At 39.0% G+C, this 17,723-nt stretch overlaps 1 protein-coding gene across 1 annotated transcript in view; it reads right to left on the reverse strand.

The window, feature by feature from the left end:
- The window catches only part of TENM1 (teneurin transmembrane protein 1), a 251,593-nt gene that overhangs the window by 120,694 nt on the left and 113,176 nt on the right, over positions 1 to 17,723 (reverse strand). The window contains exons 5-9 of the mRNA XM_010569145.1: positions 15,207 to 15,359; positions 9,794 to 9,993; positions 8,141 to 8,351; positions 4,612 to 4,713; positions 3,344 to 3,538 (exon numbers count right to left, since the gene is read on the reverse strand). Of these exons, the coding sequence (XP_010567447.1) occupies positions 3,344 to 3,538; positions 4,612 to 4,713; positions 8,141 to 8,351; positions 9,794 to 9,993; positions 15,207 to 15,359 (861 nt within the window). The remainder of the gene's footprint in view (positions 1 to 3,343; positions 3,539 to 4,611; positions 4,714 to 8,140; positions 8,352 to 9,793; positions 9,994 to 15,206; positions 15,360 to 17,723) is intronic.

The raw sequence follows: 17,723 nt of genomic DNA on the forward strand, positions 1-17,723 counted from the left end.
GAACATACAACTTAGAGCACAAAGCTTGCACCTTTACAGTGGCTTCCTAGTGAAATACAGTATCAGGGATTCAGATGAATTTGCTGATTTTTGTGCAAATACCCAAACTGAAACGATGTTAACAAACACAAGGAAAAAACAGTCTATGCTAACATCTGTGCAAAAGTATAAGCCAAAACCAAGAAGAAAAGCAAGCATGTAGACTGTTAGAGATCATAGGATTTTGCTTGTCAAGGATATTGTCTTATTTTTAAAATGCAGATTCCCGAGACAGGTCTACTGGTCCAAGTCAGTGAAGTTTGTGCTTCAGTAGCAGGGCTGGGAAAGAAGTGGAGCAATTAATAATTACTTCTACAATTGTGCATTGTGTTTCCATTTGGGTATTTGTGCTCTTGTGTTTTATTTACATCTGGGAAAAGGAAGATTTATTCTTTCATCTTCCTGTGGAAAGGAAGCTGAAAATTTGATACAAAAAAAGTGGCCATCCACTAACCCTGAGTAGTGAATCTCTGACTGAATGCTAGCTGTAAAAAAAAAAAAATCTCAAACACTCATAAAAAGTATGTGCTGGGCAATTGCAGATAATGAACAGATTCATAAAAGTCATAACGTACTGATGAACAATTTGCAAACAGACAAAGAGCTAAATTTGTTCTCAATTTGGATTAAACTATTCCTAGTGAAAAATTCAGGAGCTCTGTAGAAGAATTTAAATCAGCTGGTTAGTCCTGTATAATCAGCATATTCTTTCATAAAGGCCCAGCATTTCTTTAACAAGACAGATTTTAAGCAGAACACAGCCTGCCTTCTCTGGAGGCTGCAGGAAGGCTGCAGAGCTGAAGAGAATTTGTGGGGTCCGAGCATGGGAAACAATTAGCCAAAAGCCTATTCATGTTAGATCATGCTTCAGACTAACGTTAAAGAGACACTTTGAAAGTTCTTGCATGTATTTTTCAAGTATCAGCACAAGTACTGTTTTAATAATTAAATTGTAAACCTAACAAACAGTATTCTGTGCTACACAAATGAGGAGAAGCTCTCTGCTTCAGTAAGGGAAGACTAAATACTTCAGACGTAGAGATTAACAGGCTCCAGTTCTTAGGACCTTTTGAACTAAGAATGAAGAAGTGATGCTTTATCTTTTGAGCTGCTATGCCATCAATTCAAGATCTCATTTCAAGATGTATGTTGTATCTTTTTCAGCCTTCCAGGCTTGTGCACAGCATAATATAATTCTGAAAGAGGGGAGTGAAGTGTTTCTGGACAACGTATATCTTGCTAAGCATAGGACAAAAATACTCAGCAATTTTCTCTCATCCTGAGACAGCTCTTTATTTTGCTGACCTTTTAAAGTTAATTGAGTGACTCCATAAACAGCTTAAAAAGTATCATTCACTTTAGTAATGATAATCTGACAGGACAAATTCAAAGGACTCCCATAGCAATGAATACATGTAGCTACTGGTGTTCCCTGGATAGTACATCTGGTACTATGCCTGCTATGTCAACAATGCTGCTATAATAATAAACTCATATTTACATACAATAATGTAATCTGAATTCCTGACAGAATTACTTCCACGACTGCACGTTACTTTGTACAATACAGTAAACTGAACAGTTGTGTCATGCACACACTGTTACAATAAAAATCCACTGTACATGGTTGCACAGGTTTGTTTCATCCACCCTATTTCTGCATAATTCCACCTTCTAAAAAAATTTAAATATGTCTCTTACTTTAAAAAGCCAATGTTCTCACACTCTTAGTTTCAGTAGCTGTCTGAATACACTTACCTCAATTATTTTTTTCAACCATTTTACAGGATCACATTATGGCAAGAAACAAAGGAACTGAAAACAGCAGTCAGCCTCTCACCAGCTACAGGCTTGTTCGGCATCACGGCCTCCGTGAGTAAAGCTGTGTATTACCTGCTTTTTCCCATTTGGGTTTTCTTGTTTTTGTCTGTTTCTGAGACTACCAACAACTGAGTATGTCAGACGCATTCTCTTGATCCTCCCTTTAAAAACCGTACCAGGTATGTCAAATCCATCAAATCCATCCTGGACATTTTTCTGACTAGAGAATTCAAGCTACATAAAGAGCCTCCTCTGTGTGCTACTCAGAAGAATTACCTAAAATCTATATAGCAGGAAGCACAACGTATGCTGTCACTAGCTTCAGGCTAAGGGGACTAGTGGAAAAATCATCAAATCAGGGCAAGCATGAAGAAGAGTTCTGCCTTCCGAGGCTATGCACAGGGGAAGAAAGTCAAAGCTGATGAGCTATCTCAGAAATGCTAAGAGGCAAACGACAACTCCTTCTTTCTATAGATGAGGGCAGAGACACGTCGGTACTACAACCAGCAAAAGTACAATTACTTGTTCTCAGAATTTCCCGCTTTTTATTAGCTGAGCCTTAAAGGATGCCAGTTTAGTACCCTGAACACAGGCTCACAGTAAAAATGACATACGACAACAGAATTACACAATATGCTCTGGTAAACTGAAACTGTTTGCTGCTCTTTTGGCTTTATATTGTCAGGACATTCTTTGCAGAAAAATCTAAGATGTAACAGAATGAAGAAAAGAAAAAGCTGATTATGATCTTGCGATTACCCTGGGGAACCACCACATCATATTTTGTTTAAATGATCTTCTGAATGCCTTGCTCTTAGCTTTTAGCCAAGTAAAAAAGTCTGCAGAGGCTCTCTCACAGTGTGTGCTAAGGGATTGAGGTTACTGGCAGCAAGGAGGACTGGGGATGCCAGCCACCCTTCCTGAAAAAAGTATCTGAAGCCTGAGAGAAGAAAAGTGGAGACAAACAAATCAAGATGGTCTCACAACTTTCACAAAAAAAAAGGAATCATTGCTTGCTGGGATGTTTTCCAGGAAACTTTTGGAGGATTGAGAATACATTGCTTGCTGAAAGGCAAAAAATTCCAGCCAGTTCTGTTCTTGCTACTGAGATTCAGTGGAGGGAGGGAACAGAAATCATCCAAGAACTAGAGTCCTCCTGGACTGAAAGAGAAACTGAGTATTTCAGAGGACTGCCCATGCTACCATTATTAGATAGTCTTACTAAATAACATTAAATAATTTTAATCTTTTAGAATAAAAATATGAATCTTGGAAATTACGTGATCAGCTTCTACTGATTGTCACTGAGACCTGAATGCCTTTACCTTTATCTTAACATTACTTCTATGAGACAGTGAAGGTGCTTTGGAGCCAAACAGTAAGATTCTCGCATCTATGTGAGTTCTTAACTACCTTAAAACAGGTTGGGAGATTAAAGACAAAAATCAAACCCTGTACCTATAGAGAGGGAAACTTCACAAACCTTCCTCACAAATCTCTCCTTTGTATCCAGGGACACAGATGCAGACGCCCATGATACAAGTACCATGGCCAAAGCAGGTTGGATCAATACACTGTTCTTCTGGAACATCACACTCCGGTCCTTTCCACCCATTGCGACACACACAGTGACCTTTCTCATACTCTCCGTTTCCGCTGCACAGCACTGGACAGGAATCTGAAGAAGGCAGATTGACATTTTAACGTATTTACATACTTAGATAGATTAACATTTATTGCATTTATTGTTCTGTAAAATTGCTTTTCCACCCCAGCCCCGCAATCCTCCATTTGATTCGAGGGTTGTGACAGGCTGCAATCTTTGAACTAGGTAATGCAGCAGCAGTACAATGTCCTCGTCTCCTCAGTCTGCTTCACCGGTATACCTTGATTTTGATCTGAAATGGGATATCTTAGAAGATAAAAATAATTCCCTCCCCTTGATTGGCCTCTGCAGAAAATTTGCAGTGATGCCTGCTTATGATTTTCAGTAAGATTAATATTTCTTCCCTGTGAACTGAAGCAAGATGCTGCCCTTTTCTTTTTTCTTCTAAGCGGGCTTAACATTACTGAAGTTTTAGCCATTACAGATCTACACGTAAACCAGCGATGTGGAAGCTTAGTTTTACAATCCAGTATCAATTTCTGAGCCAATCAAGCTCTTAAAAAATAAAGTTAATCCTAAATTTGAGGAAATGTTGGAAAAACATGAGAATGTCTGGACATCATATGCAGCAGATGATGGGTATACCGAGAGAAATCTCCGAAACAGAAATAAGCTCACTTAACAATCTTTGTAGCATGTTTTTTTGTCCGAATGCTGGAAAACAGTCTCTAAACTGCTTTAGGCTTCTTTTCTATATCCCACTCAAGTTAAGACCACAGAAGCATTTGACTGACTTATGCAATTTTCTCCGAAGTGAAACTGTTTGTCACTTTCAAATAAGAGAAAACATTATGCTAAGCTAACACACTTAATAAAAACTGTATTTTACAATCACGGAGTGGATGCAAAGAGGGATGGAGGAAACTATTAACTCTGAAAGTCAGGGAGAGAGAAGTGGTTGATGCATCTTAGCTCAAGTACAGCATAAAGAAACTTTCTATGTGCGTGCTTGCACTGTATCTGTCACCTGGCCGGAAAAAGGAATTTAATCTCCTTTAACCACTTTGAATCTTTGCAAGCCCAGCAGTCACACACTATAATCAAGATCCCTGTCACGCACTGTGGGTCAGTTAATATGAGATTACCTTTTGCACAATCAGGACCAAGGAATCCCGGGAAACAGTGGCAGTGCCCCGAGATACATTCTCCATTCCCATTGCAATTAGTAGAGCAGTCATCCAGGATTTCTGTTTATTCAGAGTTGTGCACAAAGAAAAATACAAATTGTTTGAATTTGAAAAGAACGGCATCTTCACCTCACTCTGCAGGACACAGCTCAACATACAAATAGGTGCAGAAGCAGTAAAAGGCCCATTTTCATTCACAGGGCACATAAAACAAAATTCCTGTTCCAGCAGCTTACAAATATTAGATTTTGTCTTGACAGCTTTGAGATAACAAGCACATCATTTATATTACACCAAAAAGCTTTTAAAGTAAGTGTTCATGTAAAATTTACCACCATTAAAAGCACTGCAAGAACCAGAGTATTTGCTGAAAAATGTCCACCTTAAACACTTCCTTTTATTGCCAAAGTAATTTGTTTGAAACCTGTTTATAGAGTAAATTGCCTTCTATGGTGTTCATTTGAACCATGTGAATTGAATTCCTTGGAGGAGGGTAGGATTTCCACTTCTATACAATCAGATGAAAAAAAAAATAGTCTTTTGTACAGTGATGAAAGTCAATGCAATAAAGGACTAAGAACTAGATTTGAAGAAAAAAAACCCGCCTTCAATTCTGATCTTAAACTTGCCCACGTTTTCTCACACAGCTTTGGATAGTAAACCACTTAACCTCACACATCTGGGGACAGGCTCCTATCTGTACATGGATTAGCTGTTTTTAATTTACACATGTATTTCCTACAGGAATTCAGTGGATTCACTGATTTATTTGGGTTTTATGTAAAGGATATGTAGCAAATCCAAGGCTAAGATGCTCCCAGGTGGAATAGGTCACTGTCAGGCCAGCGCCAGGGGCTCTGTAGCCCAGGCAGGACGGGAGAGGGGCTACAGAAAAACGGGAACTGGGACTGTTTTATGGGCTCATGCGCTAATGGAAGCAGGGAAGTACCACTGGCTATAGGAAGCTGGGAAACGTGAGTCCTTTCCTACAAAATAATACCTGTTGGGGAAAAAGAAGAAAATCCAGATCCTTTTGAAGAGTATCTGTCTGTGGTGAGTGATTTGGGAGGAAAAACTTTTCTCAAGAAAGGGCATACCATTGGAATATTTAATCTAATGAAATCTGATATACTTCTAAACTCTAATGTAACTTGTCAAAAGATGGATTATAAGCACATCCTACAACTAATATGAATAACTTAAATAAGTTTATTTTGACCTTATTTATGGGCACTTGGACAGATAAGGATTGGCTCCTCTTGAAAACTCCTACTGTTATTTAAAAACGTTCCTTTCAGGCTATCAGTTTATACCAAAGGACGGGCATTTGATATGTATCTATTCATCAGATATCCACAACCTGTACACGGATGCCTGTTTCAAAGTCAAAAACCCAGCTCGTTTTCAGAAGTAAGTTTTTTCACAGATATGCTGCTTGTTAGTAATTTTTACATATTACTGTTCATTATCAACTCTTCTCTTGCTCTATGTGTAGACTTGCCTGTCTTCTCAGTTTTCCGGAATCACATGGTAAATGATCCCTACATTGCTCTGAAATGAAGAATTAATGGTTTGAAAAGTTACTTCCCCTCGATGCAACGTCCAGTTTGGGCTGGCCTTTATTCAGTCTATGGAAGTACTTGAGGCATGCCAGATTTTGCATGCAAATTACCCCCCTCAAGGGAAAGTCTGATCAGAGCTTTAGCTAAAGTGTCAGCAAAATCAATTTTGTACACAACTAACATCGAGCAACTTGAAATACTACCTAACAGATGCTCATGAGGAGAGCATGACTGCTTCACACAGCCAACAGTAACATACAGCAGAGATGTATCCAAGCCCTTGCTCTATACCGAGTGTTTCAATCTGTGGTCCTGGTTAATTCCTTTGTCGGCAGAGATGTCAAATATGACTCCACCCCAGTCTAGGGTAAGGAGTGTGGCTCAAGTTTGTTTTATTTTTTTTTTGCGGAAACCCCCAAAGAAACCGCCGAGAACCATTATGCAAAGAAAAGTATGAGAAGATGATACACAGGTTATGAAAACACAATAGCTATTTTTAGATGCATCAGCAGTAGATTCTTGCATGAACCCTCTTTTTCCCCCCAAAAGTCTTCTCGCAGCCATTTCTGAGATTAAGCATAAGGATTCCTGCCTGCACTGTGGCTCTCGCTGCTCCCCTCTCTAAGACCCAGTCTGTTCTGGTTATTGACCAGAGAAGGGATGGACAGCTTCTTTTTCACCAAATACAAGAACCACCAAACTGCAGCATTCAATTTAATCCTTTTTTTTTTTTGGAGAGGGTATGCTACTTAACAATGAAACGTTGGTTAAACCCTCCAGTATAAACACTGCTGTCTTATAGTAGAAATAAACATGGGGGCAGGTATTTGGATTTGGATTTGGACTGGAATTTGGCCAGGTTTTACGCTCTTCAAAGAGCATCTGTGAAGATGCTTCATAAATTGCTTGAATATTATTTTCTCATATGGCATTGAATAATGGCATTTTTTCTTGCTTGTAAAAGATTCACTTTTCTGAACAGAGCAAATATGAACTTTTACACCGAAACCAGTCATTACAAGTCTATCTCTATTCCTAAATTTTTTTCCTGCAAGTCCTTCAAAGTCTTGGTATTTGAATCACACTGTCCTGCTCTGCAAGGTGTTTACCATCAAGTAAAAATAGCATCCAATTGTTCTAAAGAGCAGATGGCATGTCCATTACTAGTAAAGACATCTTGCTAAACATATGGTAGAACAGGTTAACTAAAGGGCATAGTGGTTAAAGTCTTGCAACAAACCGAGACTGTCATAAATACAACACTTTACCTAAATTTAAATTCCAAAGAAACCCTGTGTGTGAGCACTGCTCGCTAAAAACACCGAGTTGCAAACATTTGTCCAACTATGTGTATTAAAAAGGCAGTAGGGATCTGATATTCAACAAGGACGCTGACTCCTATATTTGCCTTCTGTGTTCCAAACAAAATGGTGTATTCGAATAACTGTATAAAACAACAGCACCCATCCATCGAACAACAATCACAACCCACTCCACAAAAGCTGCCTTTTAGATTTTCTAACTGACTAAAATACTGGAAATAAGAACTTAAATCCTGGATAATTTTTGTAGGATTTATGGTTCCCATGTAAATAGAGAGGGCAGACATAATCTCTTTTACTTTGAGCAAGTTAACACCAGAAACTACTCAAGCATTTAAGCTATCGTATAAAAATCTTCACACACATGAAAACCTCACACTTAATTAATTTGATAACATCCATCTTTAATACACAAATGTTGTTATTTGTCTAATATTGGCATAAACATGAAGTTGCTCCACTGAGGTTAATTAAACTAAGCTGAAATAAAAAATATTTAAGAGAATACTTAAGAGAAGCCGGAATCAAGGTCAATAATTTCTTTTCAAATATAGCTTTCCAATGTAATAATCAGAATAACAATTTTATTGAAATTTTTCTTACCAATCGCTGTAGTTAGTACAAACACTTGCTCCACTTTCTTCCCATCGTTGTAGAATGCCATATGCCAAGCTCCTTGATCCATATACTCGATGAAACCTGTCTCTTGCAGGGAAGTTAAGATCAGATTTCTGGGAGCTTGCTGAGGCTCCTCTGAGTTTTTTGGTTCCTGTTTAATTAACTGCTTTCCATCCATCAGTTTTACAAAATCAAACTGAAATAAAAATGAGCAAAAATTAACCACCTAGCAAATTTTTATGAATCTGCTCTGCATGTCTCATTCAAACAGGAATAAACAGTTGAAATCTTAAAAGGAATTGCCTGACTGACTAAGTATTCACCAATGTAGACAGCAGCTGCATAAGCTAGTCTATTTAGCTTCAGTTCCCATATAAAAAGCGTTACAGTAGGTCAGAAATTTGGCATCAAAACTTGCTGTTTGCTATGGCAGGGTAAATTCAGACTTGCTGCACTAAATACAGCAGATTTACTTCAAAAATTACATCTCTTTAATGGGAATAATTCCAAAATTCCCGAGCTGTACTTCGTACATTATGCAGTGATTCCTCTCAAATGCCAAGAACAGATTAAAGAACCTATTGTTCTATACCGGATTTTTAAATGTTTGTCCCTTAATATCAATATTGTATATCAAAACCTAAATATACTTTTAATTTATATTTAATTTTATTAATGCAAATAAGTATCTATTTTTTACCTGGAAGTTCTTAATACCTAACCAAGTTGATGCTGATAACTTTAAGACCAGTTAACCTCAAAGCATCAGAGATCTAAAATTTTCCATGAACCCCTGTTCAAGAAATGTGTATATTTCTCTAGGCTTTTCTAGGCATTCTGATTTCAGAAAAGTTCGACTTCAGCTCAACTGAAGACCCAGCTTCAACTGAAGTCAATGACAGCTAAAAGCACTTATTTCTAAGATCAAAACTCTAGTAAATAGTTTTTGAGGTTAGACTGGATGATCTCCAGAGGTCCCTTCTAAATAATCTTTCCGTGATTCCATGTATAAGTTTATCACACTCTATGGAGTGTGATCCTGCTGTAAGAAAGCTGAAAAAGCTATTATACATAGAAATGACAGCTTCATATGCCAAATACATTAAGCCTAAAAAAAAAAAGCTGAGTGTGACCAGCAATATCGCACATTCTTACTGCTTAGCTAGGTTTTCTCCTGCAAAATCCCTAGGAGTAAACACTCAAAAATAATCTTCATATTAGAAACCAGAAGCATTTTTTTTTTTCTATTACCTCTTTATACTATGTAATCTGTTTGTCTTGATGTAGTCATAAAAAGATTAAAGTGTTTTTAAATGATCTGGTACTTCATCCCACTGCCCCCGCGAAGATGATGCTGGAGCTGCACAGCAGCAGAGCGTGTACCAGTCCGGCCGCCCGGACAGTCACATCACGGTGGTCACAACTGCTGACCTTTCTGGTACGACACTGTCCCTTCCTCTGAGAGACTGTGGTTTCAGAGTGTAGCTAGACCTCAGTAAAAGAAAGGGATAACATACTGCTTTCTGTGGTTACAGCCAGTCCCTTCCTCCCTCCCTGCTTTGAAAGTGTTTGTGAATGTTCGCACCTGCTGCTGTTTGAAAATGTAAGCACGATAGAATTAGTATTATTTCTAATTACCTGAGTGTGAGTAGGTGGAATGTTTCTTCTGCCATAAATTCCCAGCAGAGAATCCTTCGCCAGTGAAATGTTAAATTTCAGGTACATGGGGTGATGTATAGTAATCTGAAAGCGCCAGAATAAACCAGGGGGGATCGTCTGCATAACTTGTGCTCCAATCTCAACTTCTCCTGTGTCTATGGCCCGCCCCTTCTGAAACACTGATTTTCCAGAAACAAACAAAACAATCAGTTGCATATTCATGGTGGGTGAAGATAATAGGTCACGAGGTATAAATGTGCCTTAGCTATATCAGAAGATATTGAAAACAACCTCTAAACAGAGGGCTTTTCACTGAAACCATTGCATTTTTTTATTCAACTAGTTGAAAAATACAAATAAACTTGCACACAATATTTACGAAAGCAGGCGTCACAGAGCATTTTTGCCCTGGAAATCTTGGAATGCTTTACTGAATCTAAAAAGGTAGAAGTGCTGCTGCGTAAACCATGGTCTTTACCTATCAGCTATGCAAACAAAACCCATTCGACTGAGAACGCACAGAGAGAAGGCAGCGGGAGATCTTCCTCTGGCACGTATTTCAGACTACTGCTGAACGGGCATTGCATAAGCTACACAAACGGACACCAGTGAGGACAGAAAATCCATCAAACCTGGTAGGTCAGAGCCCACATCCAAAGCCTAGAATTCTATTAATCACCATTCCTAATGATTTTATTATGGTAGTGATAATCTAGTCCTGGAGAAATAAAGAACATCTGTTTTGGCTTGGTCTTTCTGCATGAAAGCATAAGAGGGGCATGAGGATAGGGACAGGCAATCTAAAGAGAAAACTGGCATAATGTCATAATGCCTAACAATAAATTTGCAGACATCTACAGTATGTAACTTCACACATGGGTATGAGAGAGCTGAAATAGAAAGGGAAATGGAATGCATAAAGACGACACTGCCAAACTAAATTGGAACTGGCTTGCTTTGCTGGCTTATATCACCATCTTTGTGTATTTTAATGCCTGTCTGTGATCAGCATCGTGACATGCTGCAAATCACAGACCCAAACCTGCTAACATCTGAGCTAATTCCATTGTAAGTTTTGCAAAACTCTAACTTGCATTTCCATACTTTCTCTGAACTAGACAAAAAAAGCAGGACAGTATGCTGCATCGGAGGAAGAGCCAAGAGAAGAAGATTGAATTCAGCAGCCATATCCATTTATGTTTCATCTCATTCCAGTATCACAGTGAAGGATAAAGAGGAGCAATCAATGTGACTGGAGCCTCACCTTTTACAATAATGCATATAAATATCTAATGCAACATAACGTACATGAAATTTTATAAATTGACATTGGAAATGAAAACAGAAGTAGCAAAGCTAGGGCCAGCTTTTTCCTGAACATATTAATAACAAAGATCCTCAGTGGGATCTTACATAGGCTTTAACTAGCGTAGGAAGTACTTAGCATTCTTAATGAATAAAGATTTAATTTACAAGGCAGGAGCAATTCTCAGGGTACTGGATCTTCCAGCTTTACAGCTGCTTTGTGTCACCAAACTTACAGCAAGAACTAGGAGCTGACTTTTAACACCTTATCACATTAAAGCATCTATTTTTAGAGCACAAAACTTGTAATCTAATACTCTAAAAATACACCTGTTACTTAGTTGATGAGCTAAAATACTTCCAAACTGCTGCTTTAACAATGTTCAAGGTGAGACTACTTCTGTCCAATTTGCTTCATGGAAAAAATCTTGAATGTTGAGTTTTGAAATGAGAATTAAACTTCCTATGTTGGGTAACGGAAGTGTGTATCCCTTCCCACCCCAACCCATACAAGATCCTACTTGGCTGATGTAAATTTAAAAACCTTTTCCCCTATTTCCAGTACTCCAGAGATATTAAATCTTAATGATTCTTTGCAAGCAATTACCCTGGGTTAAGTAAAACACTAAGGAACTTTTTGGTGATATTGACACATGGTAATTAATGTGATTCAATTACAGGACAGTAGAGCACTAAGTAAAAAGTCAAGGATACAGTATCATTTTTGAAGTTAATGGCATTATTGGTTGGCGTTCAAGGTCCTTTAAAATACAGTAACCGCTTCTTAGTTTGTTGAAGTGAGAGGGCCTGTTTCTTCCTTGAAAATAAAAAGCATTATGTCTTCAGTTGGGGAGTATTTTCACTAATTGATGTTATCAAATTATGCTGAATACCATGCTAGTTTTGCTAAGCTCAAAACAACAGATCTCTGAGTTTTTCTGCATTTGGCTGAAAATACCTTTGCTTTAGCAATAATTTTATGTAATCTTTGAAAAAACAGATGCACTTAGTTTTACTTTGATCTCATTACACAGGAAAGAAGTGCACGCTGCTGTTCACAATAGTAACGTGAAAATATAGTATCTACCACCTACTGAAAGTATGCAGTCACACCATCTCTGCCTTTCAAACACCATTTTTTCAGACAACCACGTATCATGGAAAGGCTACTGTAAGAGCCATGTCTGAAGTGCACGTTTTCGTATTCACTGAGCCACTGTGTCTTATTTATAGAAAAATAATTGAGCCCTGTTTCTATGCTTAATTGAACGAAGCAGGTATTTGACTGTACAAAAAAGGCACCTGAAGATACACTATTCACAGACTATCCTTGTATACTTCCTTGCTCTTTCTTGAAAAAGTCCAAAATAAGCTTTTAAAATTACAGTGCTGCAATACAAGTTCTGCTTTCGTTCTAAAAACATCTTTCTCGTAACAACATTTTTCTTATGACAAAGCATCATTTAATTATCTATATTCGATTCCTTGTACAGCTTCCAGTCTTGCCAACCGGTATTAATTCTTCCCTATTCTTTCTAAGCACACTTTCCTTGTAAGTCTAAAACAGAGGATAGATTCCTAATCACAGGTTTCTCTCGTCTTCAAGAAAGTAAAACTCTGAACAGCGTGGTGCCAATTATCTTCACAAGAAAGTACCCATATGCTGATTATTACTGATCCTGAAACAATCAATCTCCTTGTACTCCCCTGGTAAATACCAGCATCAATAGGATGTCTGAGTTTTTAATCACATTACTACATATTAAAATGTTAACTCATAGCCATGGGTCATGTGTTATAAAGTGACTTCTTAAAGAAATCTGACTTGCTGGTTTGTAAACTTGATTTTCATTAAAAGATTAGTTAAAATACATGCTTTCAAAGTCTGGAAAAGCATTCTGTGCTGCTGCATTGAGTTGGAAAAAAGGGAGGTCACAATATCTGACACTGGTTATTTATCCCTGTGAATCACACCAGAGGCTTCAAGTTTACAGGCAAAGTATGAACTTTCTGTGGTATCCTGCTGCAGTGAAATGAGTTGCCTCTTTCCAAATCCTCCTTCCCAGCACATCTATGTGGAGAATTTCTTATGAGCACTGGGAATAAAATTACTGATAGAAAGAAATAAAACCAGCAAAAATGAGCCACAGCACAGACTATGCACGTACTAATGCCTGGTACTAAGTCCGCATGATTTTTCTTGTGTCTTCCCAAGTGTATACTCCTTGTCAGCATACACTCTGGATTACAGGTTACCCCCAAAGGTGACAGGGCACAAGTGGGACAACAGTCTAGCTATATTCATGACTGACCTCTGGAACTGCTGGATAAGCCCTCAGTGAAGTGGCTCTGCTACCACAGCCCTCCGTGCTTTACTGTTGTGGGGGAATTGCGTAGCTACACAAGACATTGGGATTGCCTGGGGCATGGAAGGTCGTTTAGTTTTTTACCTACTACACCGAGTTTCTATTGACTTACATATTCTTTCCTCTGTTTTCAAGCACCTAATTTTTCAGATTTTTGATGTTTTTCCTGCACATCCTCCTTTGGAAGCCAAATGCTTTGGAAGAGCTTTTATTAAATCTGTAATATATTGACGAAATGATTTAATGCAGTTGAGAAGGACTATTTGAGATACTTTCTGTGGTGCACTAGGGCAAAAATACAAAAGCGTATAAAACATTTACTGCAATTTACTACCAATCCATTCTAAAGGACGAAATAATGGATAACAACATCATTGCCTCCTTACGTATATTTCTATTACTCATTTATCTAATATGATCTCTATCCGGTTATGCCACATTGATTTGTAAGACCATTGATCTGAGGTGTAATCTTTCTTCTAGAGCAACTGGTACAAGAATGTCCACCTTGTCTCGTATTTACAGTCATAGATGTTACCCGGCATACACAAAATCAGATCAAGGCTCTGCTCTAAAATTTGAAAGCTCTGGAAATCCATCATCGCAGAGCTCTCAGTACAATTTTACCTTCCTCCTAACAACTGCAAAGACTAGGGTTCATATTCTACTCCCATTCACTTTTCTCTGACCTAATCTGATTTAGCCACTTTTTCTGAGTTTCATAAAAAGAAATGGGAGGGCCGTCTACTTCCTACAGTCAGAAAGCATCACCATGGTGGTCAATGGGAAGTATGGGCCAGAGCTCGTAACTAATATTGGAGCAGGTGATTTAACAACATTAAATGACAGGACTTGAGAGAAAGGATTTGCGCATCTCGGAGACAGTGCTGCTGTTTCACACTGCTGCCTGCCCAGTCCCCTCCTTTCCTATGTCAGCTCTGACACTTCTCTGCCTCTTCAAAAGAGCTGGTTCAGCCACTTACATGGCAGAAGACTATTTGCATTTTTGAATGAAGGCATTTTCTGCTGCCGCAGCGGACTGACGTGACTTGGTCGTGCGTGAGCCAACCCCTGCAGTGGGCACGGGGATGCGGGGAGCTGCCCCGGCAGAGAGCGGGGGCAGAGCAGGACCCTCCTCCTGGCAGCAGGGAGCTGCCAGAGTGGCTCAGGTGTTTTGTGAAACCTCAGTAGATACCTGCGAGCTGATTCACTGTGACCGGTTAAGCCAGGATGTGATAGGATGCTGTATTTTAGCTTACACCTTCGAGAACTGGATGCCTTTAAAAGCATCAAGGTTTCTGCGCTTCTGCATATTCTGACCTGTCAGTACAAAGGGTTTCGCTTTGCCCAAGATTGACTCTGGCCTGCAAGATAGGCACAGATCAAGTCCTTTACATAAATGGGAACACGGCAAATACAGTCTCACCTCCCCTGTCTTAAGACAGAGGCCAAATGCTCTCATCTCTCCTCTTTCACAAAAGAAGGGCGATTATTTTGCTATTGAACATTACCTTCCTAATGGCTTGGGTCGGTTGCTAATTTCAGTGAGAGTTCTGCTAAAGGAAACAATCTGGTTATGGGCTTTTCACACCCATTTTGAAGTTATACTACAGAAGATAGAACCTGAACTCAAAATACTGTCAAACTGTAGCAAATAGAGAATCTGAACAGTAGTAATGTTTAAATATTCATAATCTCTCTGTCTTCTCATTCACACATACCTTTTTTTTCTGTTTTATCAGAAACTTTTCCTCCGATTGGTGAGTAAGTAGTATCCATGGATTCTGTTCCTTTATTTCCTTTGCTAACTCCATTTTCATACAGCTGCCCCTCAACAGGCTGTAGCTGCCAGGTTAAACCAAACAAGTGTACTGCTGCAAAAAAATGAAGACCAATTAATTGATGGCTAAGCTACAGCACCTTCAGTCAGACTAAGAAAGCATGCTATGACCCAGTTTCTGCAAAGTCAAGTACTACTTCGTCCTGTTAGTAATAAATCAGAATTTCAAGGGGTCTAATGAGCAATTTACTATTTTACCTTAAAACTCAACATTAATTACTTTCCACACTTTCTTTTGGAGCTCAGCCAGGTCAGGGTAATGAATTTCTATAGCAGTTAATGGAAATACTTGCAATTAAAAGGATAACAGTTGACTGAATTTAATATCGCATGACAGATTCTAATACCACATCAATGTTGTCCCTCAGCTTTCAACTGTCAAAGAGCTCAGTTTGTCGATTAAAGCACTGACACGAAGTAAAACTTCTCACCTTTCCAACCCTGAGTGAAACTGTGCCCACTGCATTCCCAAACCGTTTCATTTAGGTTAAACATTAGTAAAACCACTGACTCCATCGATTTACTCGAGAATTACACTGCAGATAAAAACCTGCCTCTAGATCTACAATATATGCAACTATTCTACAACACATCTTAACAGAAATATAGTTGTTACTTATGTACGCACTGGGAAATCTACTAAATTAATCCTTTTATGAAGTTATAAACTATCTTTATTACCATACATGGGGGCTGCCTACTTCACTTTGCCTGCACTGCCATTCACTTTTTCTGCTTTCCTTTCTGTTGTTTCTGATCTGAGGCATCAAAGGGTGGTAGGAGAAAGACAGCAACAGAGATCTTATTTTAAGCATAATATGATAGTACTGCGGTCATTCTAGACAATTACCTAAGTCTTACCGAGGAGGGCAAATTCTTCCAAGGAAGAGGTTGCCTTAGCATTGAAGTAACTCAGCGGGGAGGACTGATGACCCACTAAAATATGGATTGAGGATACCCCCCACAGAGGAGCTGAAATTGTCACATAAAGAGCAAAACCTGAATAGCAGGCTCTTTAGCCACATGCAGCAATTTGCACTGAGTAGGATCTGCACACAGTGGGAGCCTAAAAGCCAATATATTTGCTCTTCCTGAATCACAGAATGGTTTGGGTTGGAAGGGACCTTAAAGATCATCTAGTTCAACCCTCCTGCCATGGGCAGGGACACCTTCCACCAGACCAGGTTGCTCAAAGCCCCATCCAACCTGGCCTTGAGCACTTCCAGGGATGGGGCAGCCACAACCTCTCTGGGCAACCTGTTCCAGTGCCTCGCCACCCTCACAGTAAACAACTTCTTCCTTACATTTAATCTAAATCTACCCTGTTTCAGTTTAAAGCCATTACCCCTTGTTCTATCACCACATGCCCTTGTAAAAAGTCCCTCTCCGGCTTTCTTGTAGGCCCCCTTTAGATACTAGAAGGAATCATGTAGGAAACCCAGAGACTCTCAGGAGAAGTAAGTATGATCTAGAATGGGTCTTACATTTAGAAAGAACATTGTTTTCTTTTGCACTTGCACATACTTTAAGGAAAAAATCTCAATACAAACAGGAAACCTAGAGTCTATTATCCATTTTCTATGTATTAGCTCGCACGCCTCCCTTGTATGGTGAAAAGTTAAATTACAAAGCAAAACCCTATGCCTTGAATGGGTTCCTGGCAAGGGCTTGCCAAAACTACCACAGGAATGCAAAGCTGCCAATCTACAATCATTAATTCCAGATCCGTGCACTCCTGGATCACCAAGCCACAGATACATGATCCAGATCAAGCAAAGGAGAGCATTTCTATCAAATTAGTGAGGTGCAGTATTTGTGACACATTTATATTTTTTATGTTGTCTTCAGGAGAAGAGAGCCAAATTTACTGAATTCTCAAACCACAGCTTCACCATCAGATCTGGGCTCTGGAGACACTCCACTGGTCAGTAAATTCCCACTCCCCAGAAGAGATATGAGAAGCTTACTCCAGTGTTAGTTGTAAGATCTCAAGTCAGAGACTTGCCTGGATTGCTTCATGTTCTGTGGACTTGAAACTGTCAAGGGACCATGCTAATACTTTGAAAAGGGTCTTGCAGTCAGATCGCACAGACCTGAGCTCTGATCTTTGAGCTTATTAATGCAAGACAGATTACTTCTACGTACAGAAGGTACAACGAAAATCAACACGCCTTGACGACTCTAGAGCAGGCAGCTCTTGCTCCGGGCTTGAGCTTCTGGACGTTATTATTATTTAAAGAGTTAATAACAACAAAAAGGAACAAAGTTGAATGGGATTGATAACTAATGAATGTACATTTCATTTATACTCATGCAAATAATATGGGCATTTGAAACAGATAAACACTAGAAGCAAAATGTAACTGCAAACATCAATAAGCTTTTAGTGGTTATAGAA

Source organism: Haliaeetus leucocephalus, unplaced genomic scaffold (assembly GCF_000737465.1).
Source record: "Haliaeetus leucocephalus isolate CR32 unplaced genomic scaffold, Haliaeetus_leucocephalus-4.0 Scaffold262, whole genome shotgun sequence".
NCBI lineage: Eukaryota > Metazoa > Chordata > Aves > Accipitriformes > Accipitridae > Haliaeetus > Haliaeetus leucocephalus.